Genomic DNA, 17,635 nt, shown 5'->3' with positions numbered 1-17,635 from the left:
AGCAAATTTCATCATTTCTCTCCAGTGTTTTGTGTGGTGTGTAATAAAAAAAAGTGTCAGAGGGCCTGGGATGTAGCTCAATCGGGAGAGTGTTTGCCTAGCATGTACCAAGTGCTGGATTCAATCCCCAGCACCCCCTGAAATTGTGTGTGATGGGGTGCAGGTTTGTAATCCAAGCACGAGGTGTGTGTGCGTGCGTGAGTGTGTGTGTGTGTATTGGCAGGAGGATCAGGAGTTTAAGGTTATCCTTGGTTACACAGAAAGTTGTGTAGCATGGGCTACACAAGACCCTGTTCCCTCCTTCACCTCTCAAAATAAAAATAAAAAATAAAAAAGATTGTGGAAAGTAAAACGCCAAGAGAAGCGCCCGGGATCCAGATGTGGTGGTGCACGTCTTTAGAAACAGGCAGATCTCTGCGAGTTTGAAGCTGGTATGGTCTACATAATTAAAGTCAGCTAGAACTACATAGTGCGACTATTTAGGAAGAGTGAAAGAGAGTAGAGGAAGAAGAGAGATAGGTGGCGAGGGAGGGATGGGGAGAGAGAGAGAGATTTACAGACTAACACAGCAGGAAATAAGACAAGTGAAAAGGAAAAGAAAAGGGAGAAAGCAATCTTTCTTTAGAACCAGAGCAGATGTCCCCCAAGGGGGTGCACCGTTCCTGGAGGTACTGCAATACCAGGTCGATGCGTGGAGTGGACGGAGCAAGCTCCTATTCCAACTCCTAGTTCCAAAAATCCATTTAATATATTGTCCTCGGATAGAGGACGTATCAGATATTAAACTGATAAGAACAGATACTACACTTGATCTTAGCCAAAAGGCCGAGAAGCGATAACTCCTCAGACACACGCGCCCGCTACACTCACCTGCGCACACACATTCACATCGCGGTCGTTCACACTCACGCGCCCGCGGACTCGTGCCCGATACCCATTCTTCTGGTCTATCGTGCCCGCCACATCGTCTTCGGGAAAACCCTGTGAGACCAGCGTGGGCCGAGAAGTTATCGATGTCCTTTTCGCTCCCAGAGTTCCTGAGAGCCGCGGCCACGGCCTTATTTGCATGCCCCGCCCAGTGCGCATGCCGTCTGTGCTGCGCAGCACAGCGTTTTCCGAACGCCCGCCCATCTGCCCGATTCTTAATATTTCACAGTTGACGGTACCCACAAGGGTCCCTCCCTACCACACTCCCCCGCCCCATATCTAGTCCATTGGGCATTTCGTTTGGCCCCGAGATGAGATCCGCGGCTGAGGGGAGATCCGGGCAAGGGGTGGGCGGAGCCTTGGACTGGGGGGCCTTGGAATTTCAGCTGTAAACGTTGCTCTCTGTGGGTTTTTTCCCGTCCTGTCTCTCTTCGTTCCTTTCTTTCCTTCTTTGTCTTGTTTTCACATGGAAGCCCAGACCTGAAATTTTCGGTGATTATCCTGCCTCAACCTGATCGTATTCCTTTTTAACACAGAGTTAATTGGATGGTAGTTTTGCACGCCTTTAATCCCGCACTGGGGAGGCAAAGGCTGGTGGATCTCAAGTTCTAGGTCAACGTGGGCTACAAAGCGCATTCCAGGACAGTCATGGGCTAACACAGAAACTCTGTTTCGAAAAACAAAACCCAACCATCCAAACAACCAATAAATAAATAAATAAATAATAAAAACAAAAAGCTGCCAAACAGAATAAACATCACTCTGGGCCGAGGATAGAGGTCCATGCCTGTAATGCCAGCATTCGGAAGGCAGAGGCAGGAGAGATCTCTTACGGAGTTCGAAGCCAGACTAGTTTATGTGAGTGAGTTCCAGATCAGCCAAGGCTCCATAGTGAGGCTCTCAAAAAAGAAAAACAGGAAAACCTCACTTAGGGCACGGCGGCACACAGGCACCTGTTAATCGTGAGCAATCAACAGACAGGCTGGTGGGTCAGGCCTGTGCTGTGCAGTGAAAAGCTAAGCTATCTGGAAACAAAGGGAGCGCCTTAAGGTTTGGGGTCAATTGGGACAGCGCTATAATTTAAAAGCGGCCAGAGAGAGTCATACCATACAACAGGGCTCACATCGGAGGTTTACTGGAAGAGGAGAAAGTGGCCAGAGACCAGTCCCTGGGTACAAGCGGGGTGGGGGGTTTAAAGAGGGGGGAAGTAAGGTGAGCTAAAGAGAGAGAAGGGAGGAGAGAGGCAAGAGATAGACACTGGAGTAGGGCAAAGCCGACCCTTTAAAAGTGAACCAGCGAACGTGCACAGGAGGACCACTCTTAGCGGCTGCAGCTGAGGACCAGCCTCTCAGGACCCCAAGGGCAGGCCAGTATAGCCTGAATATTAACGGGAAGTTTGGGTTTCTAGATAGGAACAGATGGGGGGAGCAAGCCCTCATTTTCCAGGATAAAGAGAGTGAAACTATCCTACTAATTTTTTTTTTTTTTTGGTTTTTCGAGACAGGGTTTCTTTGTGGCTTTGGAGCCTGTCCTGGAACTAGCTCTGTAGACCAGGCTGGTCTCGAACTCACAGAGATCCGCCTGCCTCTGCCTCCCGAGTGCTGGGATTAAAGGCGTGCGCCACCATCGCCCGGCTTTATTTTGGTTTTTCGAGACAGGGTTTCTCTGTGGTTTTGGAGCCTGTCCTGGAACTAGCTCTTGTAGACCAGGCTGGTCTCGAACTCACAGAGATCTGCCTGCCTCTGCCTCCCGAGTGCTGGGATTAAAGGCATGCGCCACCACCGCCCAGCTTCATTGATCTTTATACTCGGCATGAGAGTGCCGACCTTCACACACCACACACATATGCATAATAATAAACAAAACCTTAATAAAAAAAACAAATATAGAACCGAGCATATTTGGCTCCCACCTTTAATCCAAGCACTCAGGAGCAAAAGCAGGTGATCTCTGAGATGGAGGCCAGCCAGACCTATATAGGAGTTCCAGGATATCCAGTGAGACAGTCTGCAAACAACGGAAACAAAAAGAACAAATGCTGGCCAAGAAGGTAGAGGGAAGACAGTTCTCACACAGCACTGATGGAAATACAAACCAGCCTATCTGCTGTGGAAGTCAATACTGCGGTTTATTTGAACTAAGATTCCCACATAGCAGAGCTACCCCGGGTATTTACATGAAGGGTTCCTACCCGTCACAGACACACTTCCACAGTCGTCTGTTACAGCCCATGCTCAACAGTAAGCTATGGACCTGTCCCCAGTGACAAAACACGGAATGGATGAAGAACGCGTGGTAAAAACCCAGCGGCGGTGGCACTCGGCTTTAATCCCAGCAGTCTGAGTTCGAGGCCAGTCTGGTCTACAGAGTGAGTTTCAGGACAGCCAGGGCTGTTACACAAAGAAACTCTTGTCTTGAAAAACAAAAACAAATAACTAAGAAAAGAAAAGAAAGAAAATGTGGTGTATCTACAATGCAACTGTTTTCAGTCTTAAGAACCAACTTAAGTGTCTGCCGCAGAAACAGTGCAGATAATCTAAGTAAATTAAGCCTCTCAAACGTTTTTTCTTCCCTATGCTTCCTAGATTTTACATAGATCCACATATATACATGTATGTAAGACATGATAGAACAGGAGTGGGGATAGAGCTGAGAAAAAGGAGGGTGGGGGAGTATGAGATAGAATATATGTTAAACATGCAACAAATGCTTATATACACATATTAGCGAGAGAGAGAGAGAGAGAGAGAGAGAGAGAGAGAGAGAGAGAGAGAGAGAGAGAGAGACATGGCTGTTGTGTGACAAAACTCTTCCTGGGGAGACAACATACAACTTCCCACCCCAGACAGGGTCCCAGGACAGATGAACACACGAATACCACCAAAGTCCAATTTGTTGAACTAAGAAGGATTTTGTTGTTTTCTGAGACGGGTTCTCTATGTAGCTGTGGCTTTCCTGAGCCATTATTTTATTGGATGAGAGGTTACTTACAGGAGCAGAAACGACTCAAAGACAGCTGCATCACCATCGACCACCCCAGCATGGGTGACAGTTCACAAAGCAGGGAACCTGGAGCACACTGCACAGTCTGCAGGCAGCTCGACAGGCTGAAGAGCATCCCTTCCAGGAGCCTCAATTGGTCTAAACCTGCTCCAGGTAGCTGTTGGGCAGCTGGGCTTTACTTTGTGTAGGAGGGACTCTTTCAGCTTGTTTACTCTGCAGGGAGGAGCCTAGTGAGTCTGGTCAGTTTCAGTGACTTCCTGAAGCTGTTTTGAGTTGTTTGCCTTCCTGCTTAAGGAGCTTCCTGCGGGGTTTTGGAAGAAACTGTTACAAAACAGTGTTGGACTGCTATAATCCTAGAGTTTACAGAATGAAGACTGGAAAATTCAGGCAACACAATAAACTTTCAGGACCCACTGAACTGAGGAGTTCCAGGCTACAGAAGGACACTGTCTTTACCATTTGTTTATTTTGTTTTTTTAAATATTTATTTATTATGCATACAATATTCTGTCTGTGTATGACTGCAGGCCAGAAGAGGGCACCAGACCCCATTACAGATGGTTGTGAGCCACCATGTGGTTGCTGGGAATTGAACTCAGGTCCTTTGGAATAGCAGGCAATGCTCTTAACCTCTGAGCCATCTCTCCAGCCCTGTTTTTTTGTTTTTTTTTTTTAAGGTTTATTTATTATGTATACGGTGATCTGCCTGAATGTATCCCTGCAGGCCAGAAGAGGGCACCAAGTCTCATTACAGATGGTTGTGAGCCACCATGTGATTGCTGGGAATTGAACTCAGGACCTCTGGAAGAGCAAGTCAGTGCTTTTAACCACTAAACCATCTCTCCAGCCCCTCTATTTTTTTAAAAAAATTATTTAATTTTATGTGCATTCGTGTGAGGATGTCCAATCCTTTGGAACTATAGTCACAGAGAGTCGTGAGCTGCCATGTAGGTGCTAGCAATTGAACCTGGGTCCTCTGAAAGAGCAGCCAGCTCTTAACTTTTGAGCCATCTCACCAGTCCTTGTTTCTTCTAAAAATGGAAAGAAATAATTAGAGACCAGCCCAAACCGTTATGGGTTTGGGACGTTCAGAGATCCACCAGACTGACCACGAATAAATTTTAACAAAAAGGAGGCTTTTATTCAGTATCAGATACTGGCACCACGTATACATGGGGACTCGGGAGTCCCAAAGGCAGTGCCAAGCCACCTCAGTCAGGGGTTTATAAAGGCAAACAACACAACTTTACACTCCGTCTATGTAAAAAAGCAGAAGGTTGTCTTGAGCAAAACAAGCTTCTGTTTAACAGAAGCAGGAATAGCAGATGACCTTATGACCTTGCATAAACAACAGTTGTGTTAAAATTGTATCAAGACCAGACTATTACAAAAATTAACCTTAAAAGCCTGAACATTGGGAAGTCCTTTTTCACTTTATAGTTCTCTTAAGCACAGTAATTTTAAACTTTTAAACATGAGGTAAACCATCAACAGAACATCAGCCATCACAAGGTTACAAGAGAACCTGTTTCCAAAAGTGTGTGAAGGGAGTGTTGTGGGAGCTGGCAAGACGGCACAGCAGTTCAGAGCACTAACTGCTGTGTCAGAAGACCCAGAGTTCAGTGCCCAGCCCTTGGGCCAGCAGCCTTACAACTGTCTATAAATTTGGCTCAGGGAATCTGATGCCCTCTTCTGCCCTCCCAGAACAGAGTAAAAAATACTTTTTGAGAGCTGGGTGTAGTGGCACACAACTTTAATCCCAGCATCCAGGAGATAGAGGCAGGAAGATCTCTGTGAGTTTAAGGCCAACTTGGTCTACAGAGCGAGTTCCAGTTTAAAAGGGGAAAATTACAAAGAGCTCCCAGGTCCCATCCAGTCCTAATACGGGGAGAAGTGATTGGGGGCTTTCCATGGTGACACACTTGCAGCCTATCAGGGAGTTCTGTGGCTCAGTGGTTCAGACAGGCTCTGGGCCAACCAACCAGAAGGGGGTGGATTGTGGGTTACACCAGTGTGAGGGGTTTTGGGGGGGGACTGCCATCTAGCCTCAAGAAATTGTGGGTAGCAGCTCAGGGCAGAATGGCAGGCTGGGACAAATGGAGTCTCTGCTGCTAACTAGAATCTAATATACCCACTCCAAACGTGGCTCTAGCACCCCTGCCTCTCTCCCATTCCCTCTGCCTTGCTAAAAACCAGTAGATCACAACCCTAAAGCTAGCCACCAAGGTCTATTCCCTTATTTGGCCACTTCCTCCTCCTGAGGCCGCCTACCAAGGCCCAGCTATCAAAGTACTGAAGTTCAGCAATCAAAAGCCCCCTTTGGCTCACCTAATTAACACACCCAGTGAAAACTGAATGCCTCTTCCTAACAGGGTTTCCCAGTTTCCTTTATAAGCCAATGTGCCCATGGGAACGTCTGTGTCCTCTCTATCCAGAGGTAGCCCTAGTCATCCCTCCCTCCCCACCTCAGGGCGAATACTCCCCTCTTCACCTTCACCCTCTATTTCCTGACTTTGCCTGATTCCCTGCCTTTTGTCCTGAGAACCTCCTCTTAGTGGCTGACACCGATTATTTCAGCAGAGCCCTGTTCTGACCCACTCCATCACCGGAACCACCTTTGGGAGTTTCGGGAGCTATGGGTCAGCGCGGCACACTCTGGGGTGGAACAGCGAACTAATCCGATTCAGGACGCCTTACAGTTTCTATTTCTGTGAAGAGACACCATGACCACAGCACGGTGTCTTATAAAGAAAACATTTAATTGGGGTGGCTTGTTTACAGTTCAGAGGTCCAGTCTGTTATCATCACGACAGGGAGCATGGCAGCGTGCAGGCAGACGTGGTTCTGGAGCTGAGAGTGACACGTCTTCACCAGAAGGCAGCAGGAAGTTGATTACCACATTGAGTGACACTTGAGAAGACCTCAACCCCGCCCCCACAGTAACACAGTTCATCCACAAGACCACGCCCACTCCAATAAGGCCACACCTCCAAACAGTGCTTCTCCTTGGGGGGTGGGGGGACATTTTCTTTCAAACCAGCACACACGGTATTGCTCCCCAAAGAAACTGGTATCCTGGAATAAAAACAAACGGTTGTAAACTTCTGTTATGGCGCAGACATTGATGAGGGAGTAATGGACCCAAGAGACAGGCAGCCTGTGTTATACTGCGGCCCAGTTCCATTCTGCACAGGGACCTTTTCCCACCATTATGACAGGGCTCGAGCCTCCCCTAGACCTCTTCCAAGCCGCCGGGCAGGATTTGGGCCACACTCTTGGGTGTTCGGGGATGTCAGCAGCTCACTGGTCAGACATGTAGAACTTCCCACGAAAGTCAGAGGGCAGGGCCTGTGACAGTCAGTAGCGTTGGTGCAGTTCTTATAGATTCAGTTCATCTTCTTCCAAGCTAAAATCTGAGAGACATTCTTCCTCCCTTTGGCCAGGCTGAAGGCAGTTGACCTGCAGGATGAAGAAGGCCCACCAGGGCGGTGGAGAGGACACTCTGCGGTCACTCTGGGGTTGATATTCCCTAACCATGGTTCCCAACTCACTGCTGCGTGGGCTGATCCAGGATAGAATCTGTGATTTCTCCTAAACTTCTGCAGAGGGATTTGGGGGTGGGTAATTCAGCCAGAAAGTTTCTATCAGAGTTGAGAGCCTTCCCACTGGCCTGGGAAAACATCTGCATACCACGCTGACTCAGGGGAATGGCTACCACGTCACAGAGATCCACCTCACAAAGCAACACAGAGAAGATGCCTGGCTGACTTCTGGAGCTGCTTTTCTAAGCTGTATTATGGTTTGCAGGAGAGGTGGCTCAGCAGTTAAGATCACATGCTGCTCTCCCAGAGGTCCTGAGAGTGGTTTCCAGGACCCACAAGGTGTGGCTCGCAACCACTTGCTATTCTGGCTCCAAAGACCTGATGCCTCTGGCCTCCTGGGGCATCTGCACTCATGTGCCCATAACCAACCATACCCGTGCCCTGACATAGCTGGGCACACAGTGGTGTGTTTTAAAGTGGAAGTCATTCTGATAGTCCCCTCTCTATTGGCGAATCTACTGCACAAACTGATTCCAGAGTCCGAGAGACTCTTCCAGAGAGACGGACTTGTTTTTACTTTTTGTACTTTTTGGTTTGCTTGTTATTATTATTAATTTATTTATCATGTATACAATATTCTGTCTGCGTGTATGCCTGAAGGCCAGAAGAGGGCGATAGTTGTGAGCCACCATGTGGTTGCTGGGAATTGAACTCAGGACCTTTGGAAGAGCAGGCAATGCTCTTAACCACTGAGCCATCTCTCCAGCCCCGGTTCACTTGCCTTTGAGACAGTGTCTCACTGTGTAGCCCTAGCTGTCCTGGAACTCACTCTATAGACCCAGGCTGGCCCCAAACTCACAGAAATCTGCCTGCCTCTGCCTCCTGAGTATTGAAATTAAATTCGCCATCACACAGGGCAAAGGCTAGACTTCTTTCTGGGAAGTGGTGGTGCACATCTTTAATCCCAGCACTCAGGAGGCAGAGGCAGGTGGATCTCTGTGAGTTCGAGGCCAGCCTGGTCTACAGAGCTACTTCCAAGACAGCCAGGGCTACACAGTAAAACTGTTAAAAAAAAAAAAAAGAGTAAATGAACACCACAGCCCAAGGGCTACTACTATCCTCACAACTTTCTCACTTGGCTGCAGACTGCCCTAACCTCTCTGGGTGACACCGCCTTGCTGCTGACCAAGCTTCTGTTTGCCTTGTGTCTCCACTGAATTCCTTCCAGGGAGAAGAGAGAGCCACGGAGAAACACTTGCCCAGGAGATTCCTGCTGAAGCTGAACTAAACTATTGCTCTCCATGGAGAAACTTTACTTTCTGAGATGGCGGCCACTCTACCCGTTCAAAGAAAATCACTTCAAAGTCCTGGGGAACGTTAGGTGATCAAAAATCCCCACGTAGCTGGGCGGTGGTGGCGCACGCCTTTAATCCCAGCACTCGGGAGGCAGAGGCAGGCGGATCTCTGTGAGTTCGAGACCAGCCTGGTCTACAAGAGCTAGTTCCAGGACAGGCTCCAAAACCACAGAGAAACCCTGTCTCGAAAAACCAAAAAAAATAAAAAAATAAAAAATAAAAAAAAATAAAAAATCCCCACATGAAGCTGGGCAGTGGTGGCGCAATGCCTTTAATCCCAGCATTCGGGAGGCAGAGGCAGGTGGATCTCTGTGAGTTCGAGGCCAACCTGGTCTACAAGAGCTAGTTCCAGGACAGGCTCCAAAGCCACAGAGAAACCCTGTCTCGAGAAAAACAAAAAACAAAAAATCCCCACAGGACATTCTCGAGAGACAGACACACATTGGCCACTACTGCTGGAAAGGAATCGTCTATGTAATCGTGGCTGCTTCCTTGAGACAAAAATGGCAGCCTATCCTCTGTCATTTTTTGCTGAAGACATTCCTATAAGTCTGTCATTATATAACCAAAAAGAATCAAAAACAAAAAAATTATAGAAAGGTCTTCTTCTGGAGAGATGGGGAAATGCAGGGGTTTAAATACCACACCGTATTAGAGACAGTTCCCTGGTGGCACACATCAGCGAACTGCCCTGTTCCGCGTGTTCTTGGGAGTCATGCAGAAAATTCTGGAGAGCCGGGCAGTGGTGGCGCATGCCTTTAATCCCAGCACTCGGGAGGCAGAGGCAGGCGGATCTCTGTGAGTTCGAGACCAGCCTGGTCTACAAGAGCTAGTTCCAGGACAGGCTCAAGAAACCCTGTCTTGAAAACCAAAAAAAAAAAAAAAAAAAAAAAAAAGAACATTCTGGAGAAACCACTGCTCACGCAGCCTGGCTTCCTGGAGCAGGAACCTCCCACCCATCCTGGGGCCACAGTTATAGTCAAGCTCTTAGTGAGCTCAGTTCTCTTCAGACTCCACCCAAGGGGGCAGAGGACAGGGCTAGTAGTTCAGGAAAAGCCCCCAAACTGCCTGTACTTCAATGCATTTCCTTGAGAATGCTGCACAGTGCAGTCCTGCTGCTGCGTGGGTCCTGACTACCCCAGCTAGGGACACCCAGGGCTCAGGCCCCCACGCACCTGGATTAAGCTCTGCAGGTCTTCTTCACTTTCGGCATCGATGGACTCTTCACCAGGTCTGTACTCCACCGCGACCTTGCCACTTTCTGAAAGCGAGAGGCTCAATTCAGGGTTCTTTTTTTTTTTTTAATATTTATTTATTATTTATACAGTATTCTGTCTGCTTGTATGCCTGCAGACCAGAAGAGGGCACCAGACCTCATTACAGATGGTTGTGAGCCACCACGTGGTTGCTGGGAATTGAACTCAGGACCTTTGGAAGAGCAGGCAGTGCTCTTAACCACTGAGCCATCTCTCCAGCCCCTCAGGGTTCTTCTTGTTCTCAAACTTCCACATCAAACACAGTCGCACCAATGAGTGCTTACGGTCTCTAGAGGCTAGAGCATGTCTCCAGAGATGCCACATCTCACAGTGCAGTTATTAACAGAACCGTCACTTCATTCTCTCTAATGGTGTCCCCAGGAGATGGGGACACCCTCTAGCCTGAGATGGAGGGCAGCTTAGTAACCCTACATGTTTACAGGTCACTCTAGCTATGACACAGGAAGTCGGTACGCAAACCCAAATGTCCAAAACTCATCAACTCTCTTAGTGCCAGGCAAGCAAAGGAGCAGGGCCTGCAGTGACAAGGCAAATCCTTGACATCGATACCCGAGGAACAAGAGCGTTTGCTGCCACTTTTCTCCTATACATGACAAAGAACCAACCCGAGACCAGCGCTGTGGGAGAGTCGCACGAATGAAAGCATAATCTGGAATGTTCCGGATAGCAGCATTTTCATACTGTTTGTATTTTAAAATGAACTTTCAGCTCGCCAAGATTCAAGCGCTCCGAATAACTGAGAGAGGCTCACCCAGAACCACGATGGCCAGCTTCTGGAAGGCATCTGCCAAAGCGCTCTGGATTGCGAGCTTCTGCGCGGTCTTCCTCTTCATCAGAAACGAGGACTGTCCTGGAGCCAACCACACAGATGGATTTCACATACCTGAAAGGGGACTGCCGAGGGGCTCTGTGTTTGCTGTAGAAGCACGAGGACCAGTGTTTGCATATGATGCCTGTGTAACAGCTGGGCCTGACCCTGCGCATGTCTGCAATCCCAGCAGTGAGTGGGGCTGAGACGGGGCTGCTATCTGCTAGCTGGCCACAAAGAAAGACAAGCGCCAGGTTCAGGGAGAGCCCTTACCTCGAATGAATAAAGAGGAGAGTACACCCAACACCTTCTTCTGGCTTCTGGGCTTACACACACAGGCCCACACACACCTTATCTGCACACACACATTCGCATACACTACACACAAATGCATCGTACACCAAAAATAAAAACATAAGTAAATACTTACACGGATAGCGGTTATTCTTTGTTTAAAAAGAAAATTCACTTATGATTCCGTCTGAGATCACTGTTTGGGTAACTAAAGGTGCGCAAAGCACGAGGAGCTGCCGAATGGCTCTGTTGAGCGCACATAAGGACAGGGCCCATTATCTTACAGGCCTGGTGTGCTCTGAAGTTCCTCATGTAGTAACTATGGGGTCCAAATGAGGAACGGATACAAGGCTCCTATCCCTGGCCAGTTCCAAAATGACAGACAGGTGCTGCAGCTCAGGGCTGGACTCACACCAGCACGGTCAGGTGATGCTGCTGATGACTGGCCCGATCTATCGAGCAGTCTCAGGGCTGGACTCACACCAGCACGGTCAGGTGATGCTGTTGATGACCGGCCCGATCTATCCAGCAGTCTCAGGACTCCACCCCACGCCCTCCACTGACACTTTATATCTGACTTGGACCCCTCATGCTGAGAACCATGAAGCCTAGAAAAACAAACAAACAAACTAGGGGCTGGAGACGTGGCCCAGAGGTTAAGAGCACCGGCCATTTTTCCAGAGGTCCTGAGTTCAATTTCCAGAAACCACATGGTAGCTCACAACCATCTATAATGAGATCTGGTGCCCTCTTCTGGCTTCTAGGCAGAACACTGTATACATAATAAATAAATAAATCTTTAAAAACTTAAAAAAAAATCAATTGGAGTAGCTTTTCACATTGGCTTTTTTTGTCTGTTCGAGCCATTCCATTAGTAGGTAAAGGACTGAGTGTCTATACAGAAGTTTATGGCAATGTTAATAACAATAAATGATGCGTCTGTGTGTGTTTCTCTGTGTCACTAGTACAGGTGCCTGAGGAGAAGAGAGGCGTGACACCCTACTGGGTCTGCAGTGACAGGTGGGTTCAGCCACCTGACGTGGGTCCTTTGCAAGAGCAGTCTGTTCTCTTACACTCTGAGCCACTTCTGCTGGGACAGCTGAAGGCTGAGATAAAGGACTCTGACCAATTATTTCAACACAAAGCAAGTCCTTAACCAAAAACAACAGGCACAGGAGTTCCCGCCTCCCCTAACCTCAGGACAGGAGGGCAGTTCTACTGTGAATGTAAGGGTTTTGTCAGGCACGTGCTTACGTGAAAATCTACATTATAAGGCATAAAAATTCTGCCTAGGACTTCAGTAGTCTGGCGATGAAAGGGCCTGACTAGTAGCTGACAGAGTGAAGAGATGGAAGAAAAGACAGAAGGACAGAGAGACACACTCCTGCCGCCCTCCCTCCGCTGAGAACAGACCTTCCTCCTCCGGCTGGTGCAGAGGCTCCTCAGCGATGCCGACTCCGGGGCTCTTGCACCCGTAGGGCGGCAGAACCACCTCTACAGCACAGAAGAACTTGAGGCTCCGCTTCTGCACAGGCCCCGTGAGAGCCCCGTCCTCCGCTCCAGAGAGCTCCTGCAGCTGGGAGGGGTTGGATTCAAGCCCTTCTAGGATTTCGTTACCTCTGAGACCCAAACCCAAGGTTTCACCGCTGCTAGGCCAGCTCTCCACCACTCAGCCCCAGCCCCACCTTGCCTAAGATTCCAATGGAGAAACATAAAAACTAAATCCCAGGTCCCAGCTCCCAGCTGGAGCATTCTAGAGCTTCCAGAGCAAGTAAGATTTGCAGAAGAATGCCATTTCAGGCAGTCAAGTCTTACTAAACACACAGACCACTAGGGAAACCATGGACTCCATCAGCCAGTGAACTGGGAAGGGTTTTCCTAACTCTCAGACACATCCACCTATCCTCACCTTTGCTGGCCCCTGACGTCCTCCCCGAAGTCTAGGATTCTAATGGGGAAGGTGAGCCACTTACCCTGATGATCCTTTTTGACCATCCATTGAAGCCAAAGTAGTAATTCGCCAATTCTTGGCACCGTGAGCTGTTTAGGGCAAAGGTCCGGTGCCGCAGTGCTTTCTGTCTGGTGCTGAGACGAACCTGCAGTCAGGAGAGACCCAGAAATTGCACAGCCTGCAGAGTCTAACTTGGAGATACCTGAGGTCAATCAGTTCCAGCTCCATAAGTGACAGTGAGGGTCAGGTGGATGGAAGGATGGCCTGAGTCCTGCATCAGAGTGAGCCCCAAGGGCTGGAGAGATGGCTCAGAGGTTAAGAGCACTGGCTGCTCTTCCAGAGGTCCTGAGTTCAGTTCCCAGCAACCACATGGTGGCTCACAACCATCTGTAATGAGGTCTGGTGCCCTCTTCTGGTGCAAAGTGAGCCCCAAACGCATGCTATCTGCCCATCTAAGCCTCAGTGCTGTCCTCTGTCATTTTTAGGATCCCTGGTTAAGTGGAGGTTGCCCTGGGAGCTGGGGATAGAGCCCAGTTGGTGGGGTGTTTGCTTGGCATACAGGAAGTCCGTGGTTCAAGCCTGAGCACTGGTGAACTGGGTGTAGAGCAGAAGAAAATAACTAAGAAGCCCTGCAGAAAGAGTCAGGTTGTGAGTTAGCAAGGATATTGTTCCGGGTTTCCCATCTAGTCGTTGCTACTTGAGATTATGACCCAAGAACACGGAGATGAGATGAACCTTCAGCCACCCAGCTCCAAGTCAACAACCCCTGTTACAAGTTGGGCACCTAGATACAGGGTTGGGTACTGTGATCACATGTGAATCACATGCATGCCTGGTGCCCAGGCTGAAAGGGAATATGGAATCCCTAGGAACTGTAGTTACTAGAAGCGATTACGAGCCATCATGTGGGTGCTGAGAATCAAACTTGAGACCTCCGGAAGAGCAGGCAGTGCTCTTAGTGACTGAGCCATCTCTCCAGCCCTGGTATCTTACCTGTTATTTCCTTCACCACTCTATCAAAACCTAAGGCTTATGAAATGGTGTCATTGTCCCAAGGGCACCGGTAACTCGTGCTTTGTAATCTTCCCAGTACCACATACAATATCTACCTGAGACATGGTCACAGGCTGAAAACAAAGTCCAATAATTAAAGGACGACTGACAGGCAATCACTTCAGTGCTCGGAAGAGGATGATCTAGGAGAGAAGAGGGTCTTGACCAGTGTACAGAGTAGAGATAATACGCTTGGAATCACTACTGACTAGAATTCTCCGATTCAATCAAGGGTCAGTGGAGGAGGAAAGCAATAGGGACGAGAGTAGACCAGACCATGGGTCAGCAGCAAGTAGGCAGATCAAGGAGCCAGTCAGAAACTGAAAAGCACAGGTAGTGGAAATGAGATGTTGTCCTGCGGCTCTGGGCAAGCTACGTGGTTTGCTGTTAATATGGAGTGGAGGTTAATAAGGATGCTTCTAGAACCTGAGGGGGTTCTGGACAGGCTGTTTGAGAATGAAGACAATCAAGCATCCGTCATGTTACAGCTATCCGTTTATCAAACTCACATTTTAAATCCAAATAAAATAGAAAACGCTTATGAATATCTCTTAAATTTTGGGGCAACATAATGAGGAGGGATTTTCATCGTTACACTTGGGTTTGATCAGTTACTATTATGATGAACCTTGTATTACCAGCCATCCCGAGTTTGAGTTTCTTCATCTAGGAATGCCTGGAGGCTCAGCGAAAACGCACCTGGAAGCGCCCTGTAAAACCAGAGAGCCGCACAAACGCTAGCTCGCTGTGGTTCTGGGAACTTCATTCCAGATCCGCATTTGCACCCACCTTCACGGGCGAAGTCTGAAAAAGAGGCTTCCCGTCACATGCCTTTTGGGCTTTCTGCGCGTCCCTCGATGAGTAAAACTTGATGATGGCATAGAAACCAGGGCGAGCCACGGCAGCGTTCGGGAAGACTCGGACTGAATACAGAAGGCCAAACTGGGAGAACACTGTGGACAGAGAATGCTGTGGGAGGCCCAGGACGTGAGTGCTCATCTCCAGCCACCGAGAAAACCCAGCTCCCACGAGTCCCCGCCCTCTCCACGCGGAGCACTTGTCCCCGGAGGAACAGGGGCTTCCTCCGAGGAGACAAGCGCGGGTGGCTAAGGGCGCACGCTTGGCTCACCAACAACCGGGTCCCCCTCCGCGCGGGCCCCCGTCCGGTTCCCTCCTCCCTTCCCTCCGCGCGGCCACTCACAATTAAGGCCTCAGCTGGGGGACCGGCGCTTAGCTCCCACACCAACAAAACTTTGTCACTCTGGGTGGGAACAGCGAAAGAAATCAACTCCGCCATGGTAAAGCCACTGCGCCTGCGCAAGGAACTACCGCGAACTTCCAATTAGGAGTAGCACAGAAGGGGCGGCGCTAGATGAGGACGGGGCGGAGCCCAGGCTCCACGGCTTTCGCTTTCCTAAAATTTAACACAGAGCAGGTATTTCAGTGCCAGTCCCTACACATATTTGGACACACCCTACTGACATCTTTTTTTTTTTTTTTTTTTTTTTTTTGTTTCTCGAGACAGGGTTTCTCTGTAGTTTGGGAGCCTGTTCAGGAACTAGCTCTGTAGACCAGGCTGGGCTTGAACTCACAAAGATCCGCCTGCCTCTGCCTCCTGAATGTTGGGGATTAAATGCGTGAGCATCTTTAAATGAACAACGTTAAAACTTATTCTCACATGTGTAATGTCGCATCAAGCCTAAAGACAAAATCAATCCCATTTAACCATAACCACTTTAGAAACAAAGAGTTTAAAGTCAGTTACCTTTGTAGAGACAAGAGTCCTAACCAAGACCCTAGTCTCTCATGTTGTTTAGTTGACTATAATTTTATACAGACTGCTTGCAACAAACGGATCATAGGGCAGAAAAATGCTTGCGCAATAATCTCAAGGCCTTGGGAAACCCACCAAGACGAGCAAGCATACTAATTGTCATTACAAACACGAGGCTAGCTGTTCTCACTTTGAACCTTTTAATGTCCCCGAGGGGTTGCACCGTTCCTGGAGGTACTGCAATACCAGGTCGATGCGTGGAGTGGACGGAGCAAGCTCCTATTCCAACTCCTAGTTCCAAAAATCCATTTAATATATTGTCCTCGGATAGAGGACGTATCAGATATTAAACTGATAAGAACAGATACTACACTTGATCTTAGCCAAAAGGCCGAGAAGCGATAACTTGCCAAACACACGCGCCCCCTACACTCACCTCCGCGCACACATTTACATCGCGGTTCTCCACGCTCACGCACCCGCGGACACGCGCCCGACGCCGACTCTCCTGCTCTATCCTGACACCGCCTCGTTTCCAGGGAAATCCTGTGAGATCGCGTGGGCCGAGGAGTTTTCGTTGTCCTTTTCGCTCCCAGAGTTCCTGGGAGCCTCGGCCACGGCCTCATTTGCATGCCCCGCCCAGTACGCGTTCTGTCTCTGCACTGCAGAGGGCCCCCGTGAAGGCTGGTCTCTCTCAGCTTTTCTACCAGGTTCTTCGCAATCTTTCAGACACAGAATTGGCAGTAGCCACCACAACAAGTACTCTCACTCTTTCTCCCTTCCCTTTCCATTTCCTGTCCCCCTCACTTTATATATGGTTCAGAGTGTTTTGTTGTGAAGCGGCAAGATCAACAATGGGTTTGGGTAGGGCTTCGATGGTGAGTATAACCCTCGGAGGATACACACTTTGACCAGCTCAAGGGATAGAAGGATTCTTGAGTAAACGGGTCTTTCGATTTCTAGCATATATATGTATGTATATATGTAAACCTTCAGTTCCAGGGGAGCTAACCGACACACACACATACAGAAAAAACATTAATACACATAATATATAAATCTAAAATATACTAAATATAAACTATAAATTGAAAGACCCGGATAAATCCAGACCTTCCCTGGGGTGGGGTCGCCAATTGGCAGGCTTTCTTGGAGGTGGAGTTTGGACTGAGGCAACCCCCAGGGAAGGGAGCTTTAAAATGAAACTTTCTGCCTAACATTGCAAAAACAGATGCCAGGGGGCTGTAGTGAAGCCCCCTAACTAAACAATCCCAGACTCTTTGTATAAAGGGGTGCCAGGGAGCTGAGAATACTTTTAACCAAACAACACTGAGGAACCCTGTCTCAAAAAAACAAAAACAAAACCGAAACAAATAAACAAACAAAAAAAGAGTTCCGGCCCAAGCTACTGAAGGACACAGTCGCATGCTGAGTTAGAGAAACAAATTTGCAGAGAGGTGTGTGCCCTGTTCTGAGATGAGTTTGGGAGTGACAAGCTGGAGATAGGTGTCAGACAGCCACGGTCAAATGATAGTTAAACAGTCATGCTGGGATGAGACCTGTCTGCAGATTTTTTTTTGTGTCCCCGCAGCTCCCAAATAAATGACAGAGACGTCTTATGAATTAAGAAAGCTCGGCCAATAGCTTAGGC

General features: G+C 48.6%; 1 protein-coding gene and 2 non-coding genes across 5 annotated transcripts; all 3 read right to left on the bottom strand.

The window, feature by feature from the left end:
- Positions 1-646: 646 nt before the first annotated feature.
- Positions 647-837, bottom strand: LOC142832093 (U2 spliceosomal RNA). The gene has a single exon (XR_012907178.1). It is a non-coding gene; the product is annotated as a U2 spliceosomal RNA (small nuclear RNA).
- A 5,831-nt stretch (positions 838-6,668) lies between these two features.
- Rdm1 (RAD52 motif containing 1) lies at positions 6,669-16,568 on the bottom strand. 3 transcript variants are annotated; one of them, XR_012912284.1, is made up of 9 exons: positions 16,421-16,568; positions 15,412-15,624; positions 15,000-15,179; positions 13,180-13,302; positions 12,620-12,782; positions 10,856-10,954; positions 10,003-10,088; positions 7,169-7,389; positions 6,669-7,005 (listed from the first exon to the last, which is right to left on the bottom strand). XR_012912284.1 is itself a non-coding variant. In XM_075990624.1 (8 exons), exons 2-8 carry the CDS (start codon positions 15,505-15,507, stop codon positions 7,309-7,311), a joined length of 828 nt encoding a protein of 275 aa, XP_075846739.1. In that variant the 5' UTR covers positions 15,508-15,624; positions 16,421-16,568; the 3' UTR covers positions 6,669-7,308. The 3 variants fall into 3 exon arrangements, 1 of the variants encoding a protein (XP_075846739.1); XR_012912283.1 differs by having other exon boundaries at positions 7,235-7,389; positions 16,421-16,567; XM_075990624.1 differs by having other exon boundaries at positions 6,669-7,389.
- Positions 16,197-16,387, bottom strand: LOC142832096 (U2 spliceosomal RNA). The gene has a single exon (XR_012907181.1). It is a non-coding gene; the product is annotated as a U2 spliceosomal RNA (small nuclear RNA).
- Positions 16,569-17,635: the final 1,067 nt, after the last annotated feature.

The sequence above is a fragment of the Microtus pennsylvanicus genome, chromosome 11, assembly GCF_037038515.1.
Source record: "Microtus pennsylvanicus isolate mMicPen1 chromosome 11, mMicPen1.hap1, whole genome shotgun sequence".
NCBI lineage: Eukaryota > Metazoa > Chordata > Mammalia > Rodentia > Cricetidae > Microtus > Microtus pennsylvanicus.
Note: the sequence above shows the minus strand (reverse complement) of the source record. Positions and strands in the feature narration are given on the sequence as shown.

Coding starts and splice junctions, on each gene's coding strand:
- Rdm1 (XM_075990624.1), bottom strand. CDS start 15,507: ATGGCGGAGTTGATTTCTTTCGCTGTTCCCACCCAGAGTGACAAAGTT. Junction 13,303..14,999: donor TTCAGACTTCGCCCGTGAAG/GTGGGTGCAAAT, acceptor TCCTGACTGCAG/GTTCGTCTCAGCACCAGACA. Junction 7,390..10,002: donor ACCTGCAGAGCTTAATCCAG/GTGCGTGGGGGC, acceptor TTCATCCTGCAG/GTCAACTGCCTTCAGCCTGG.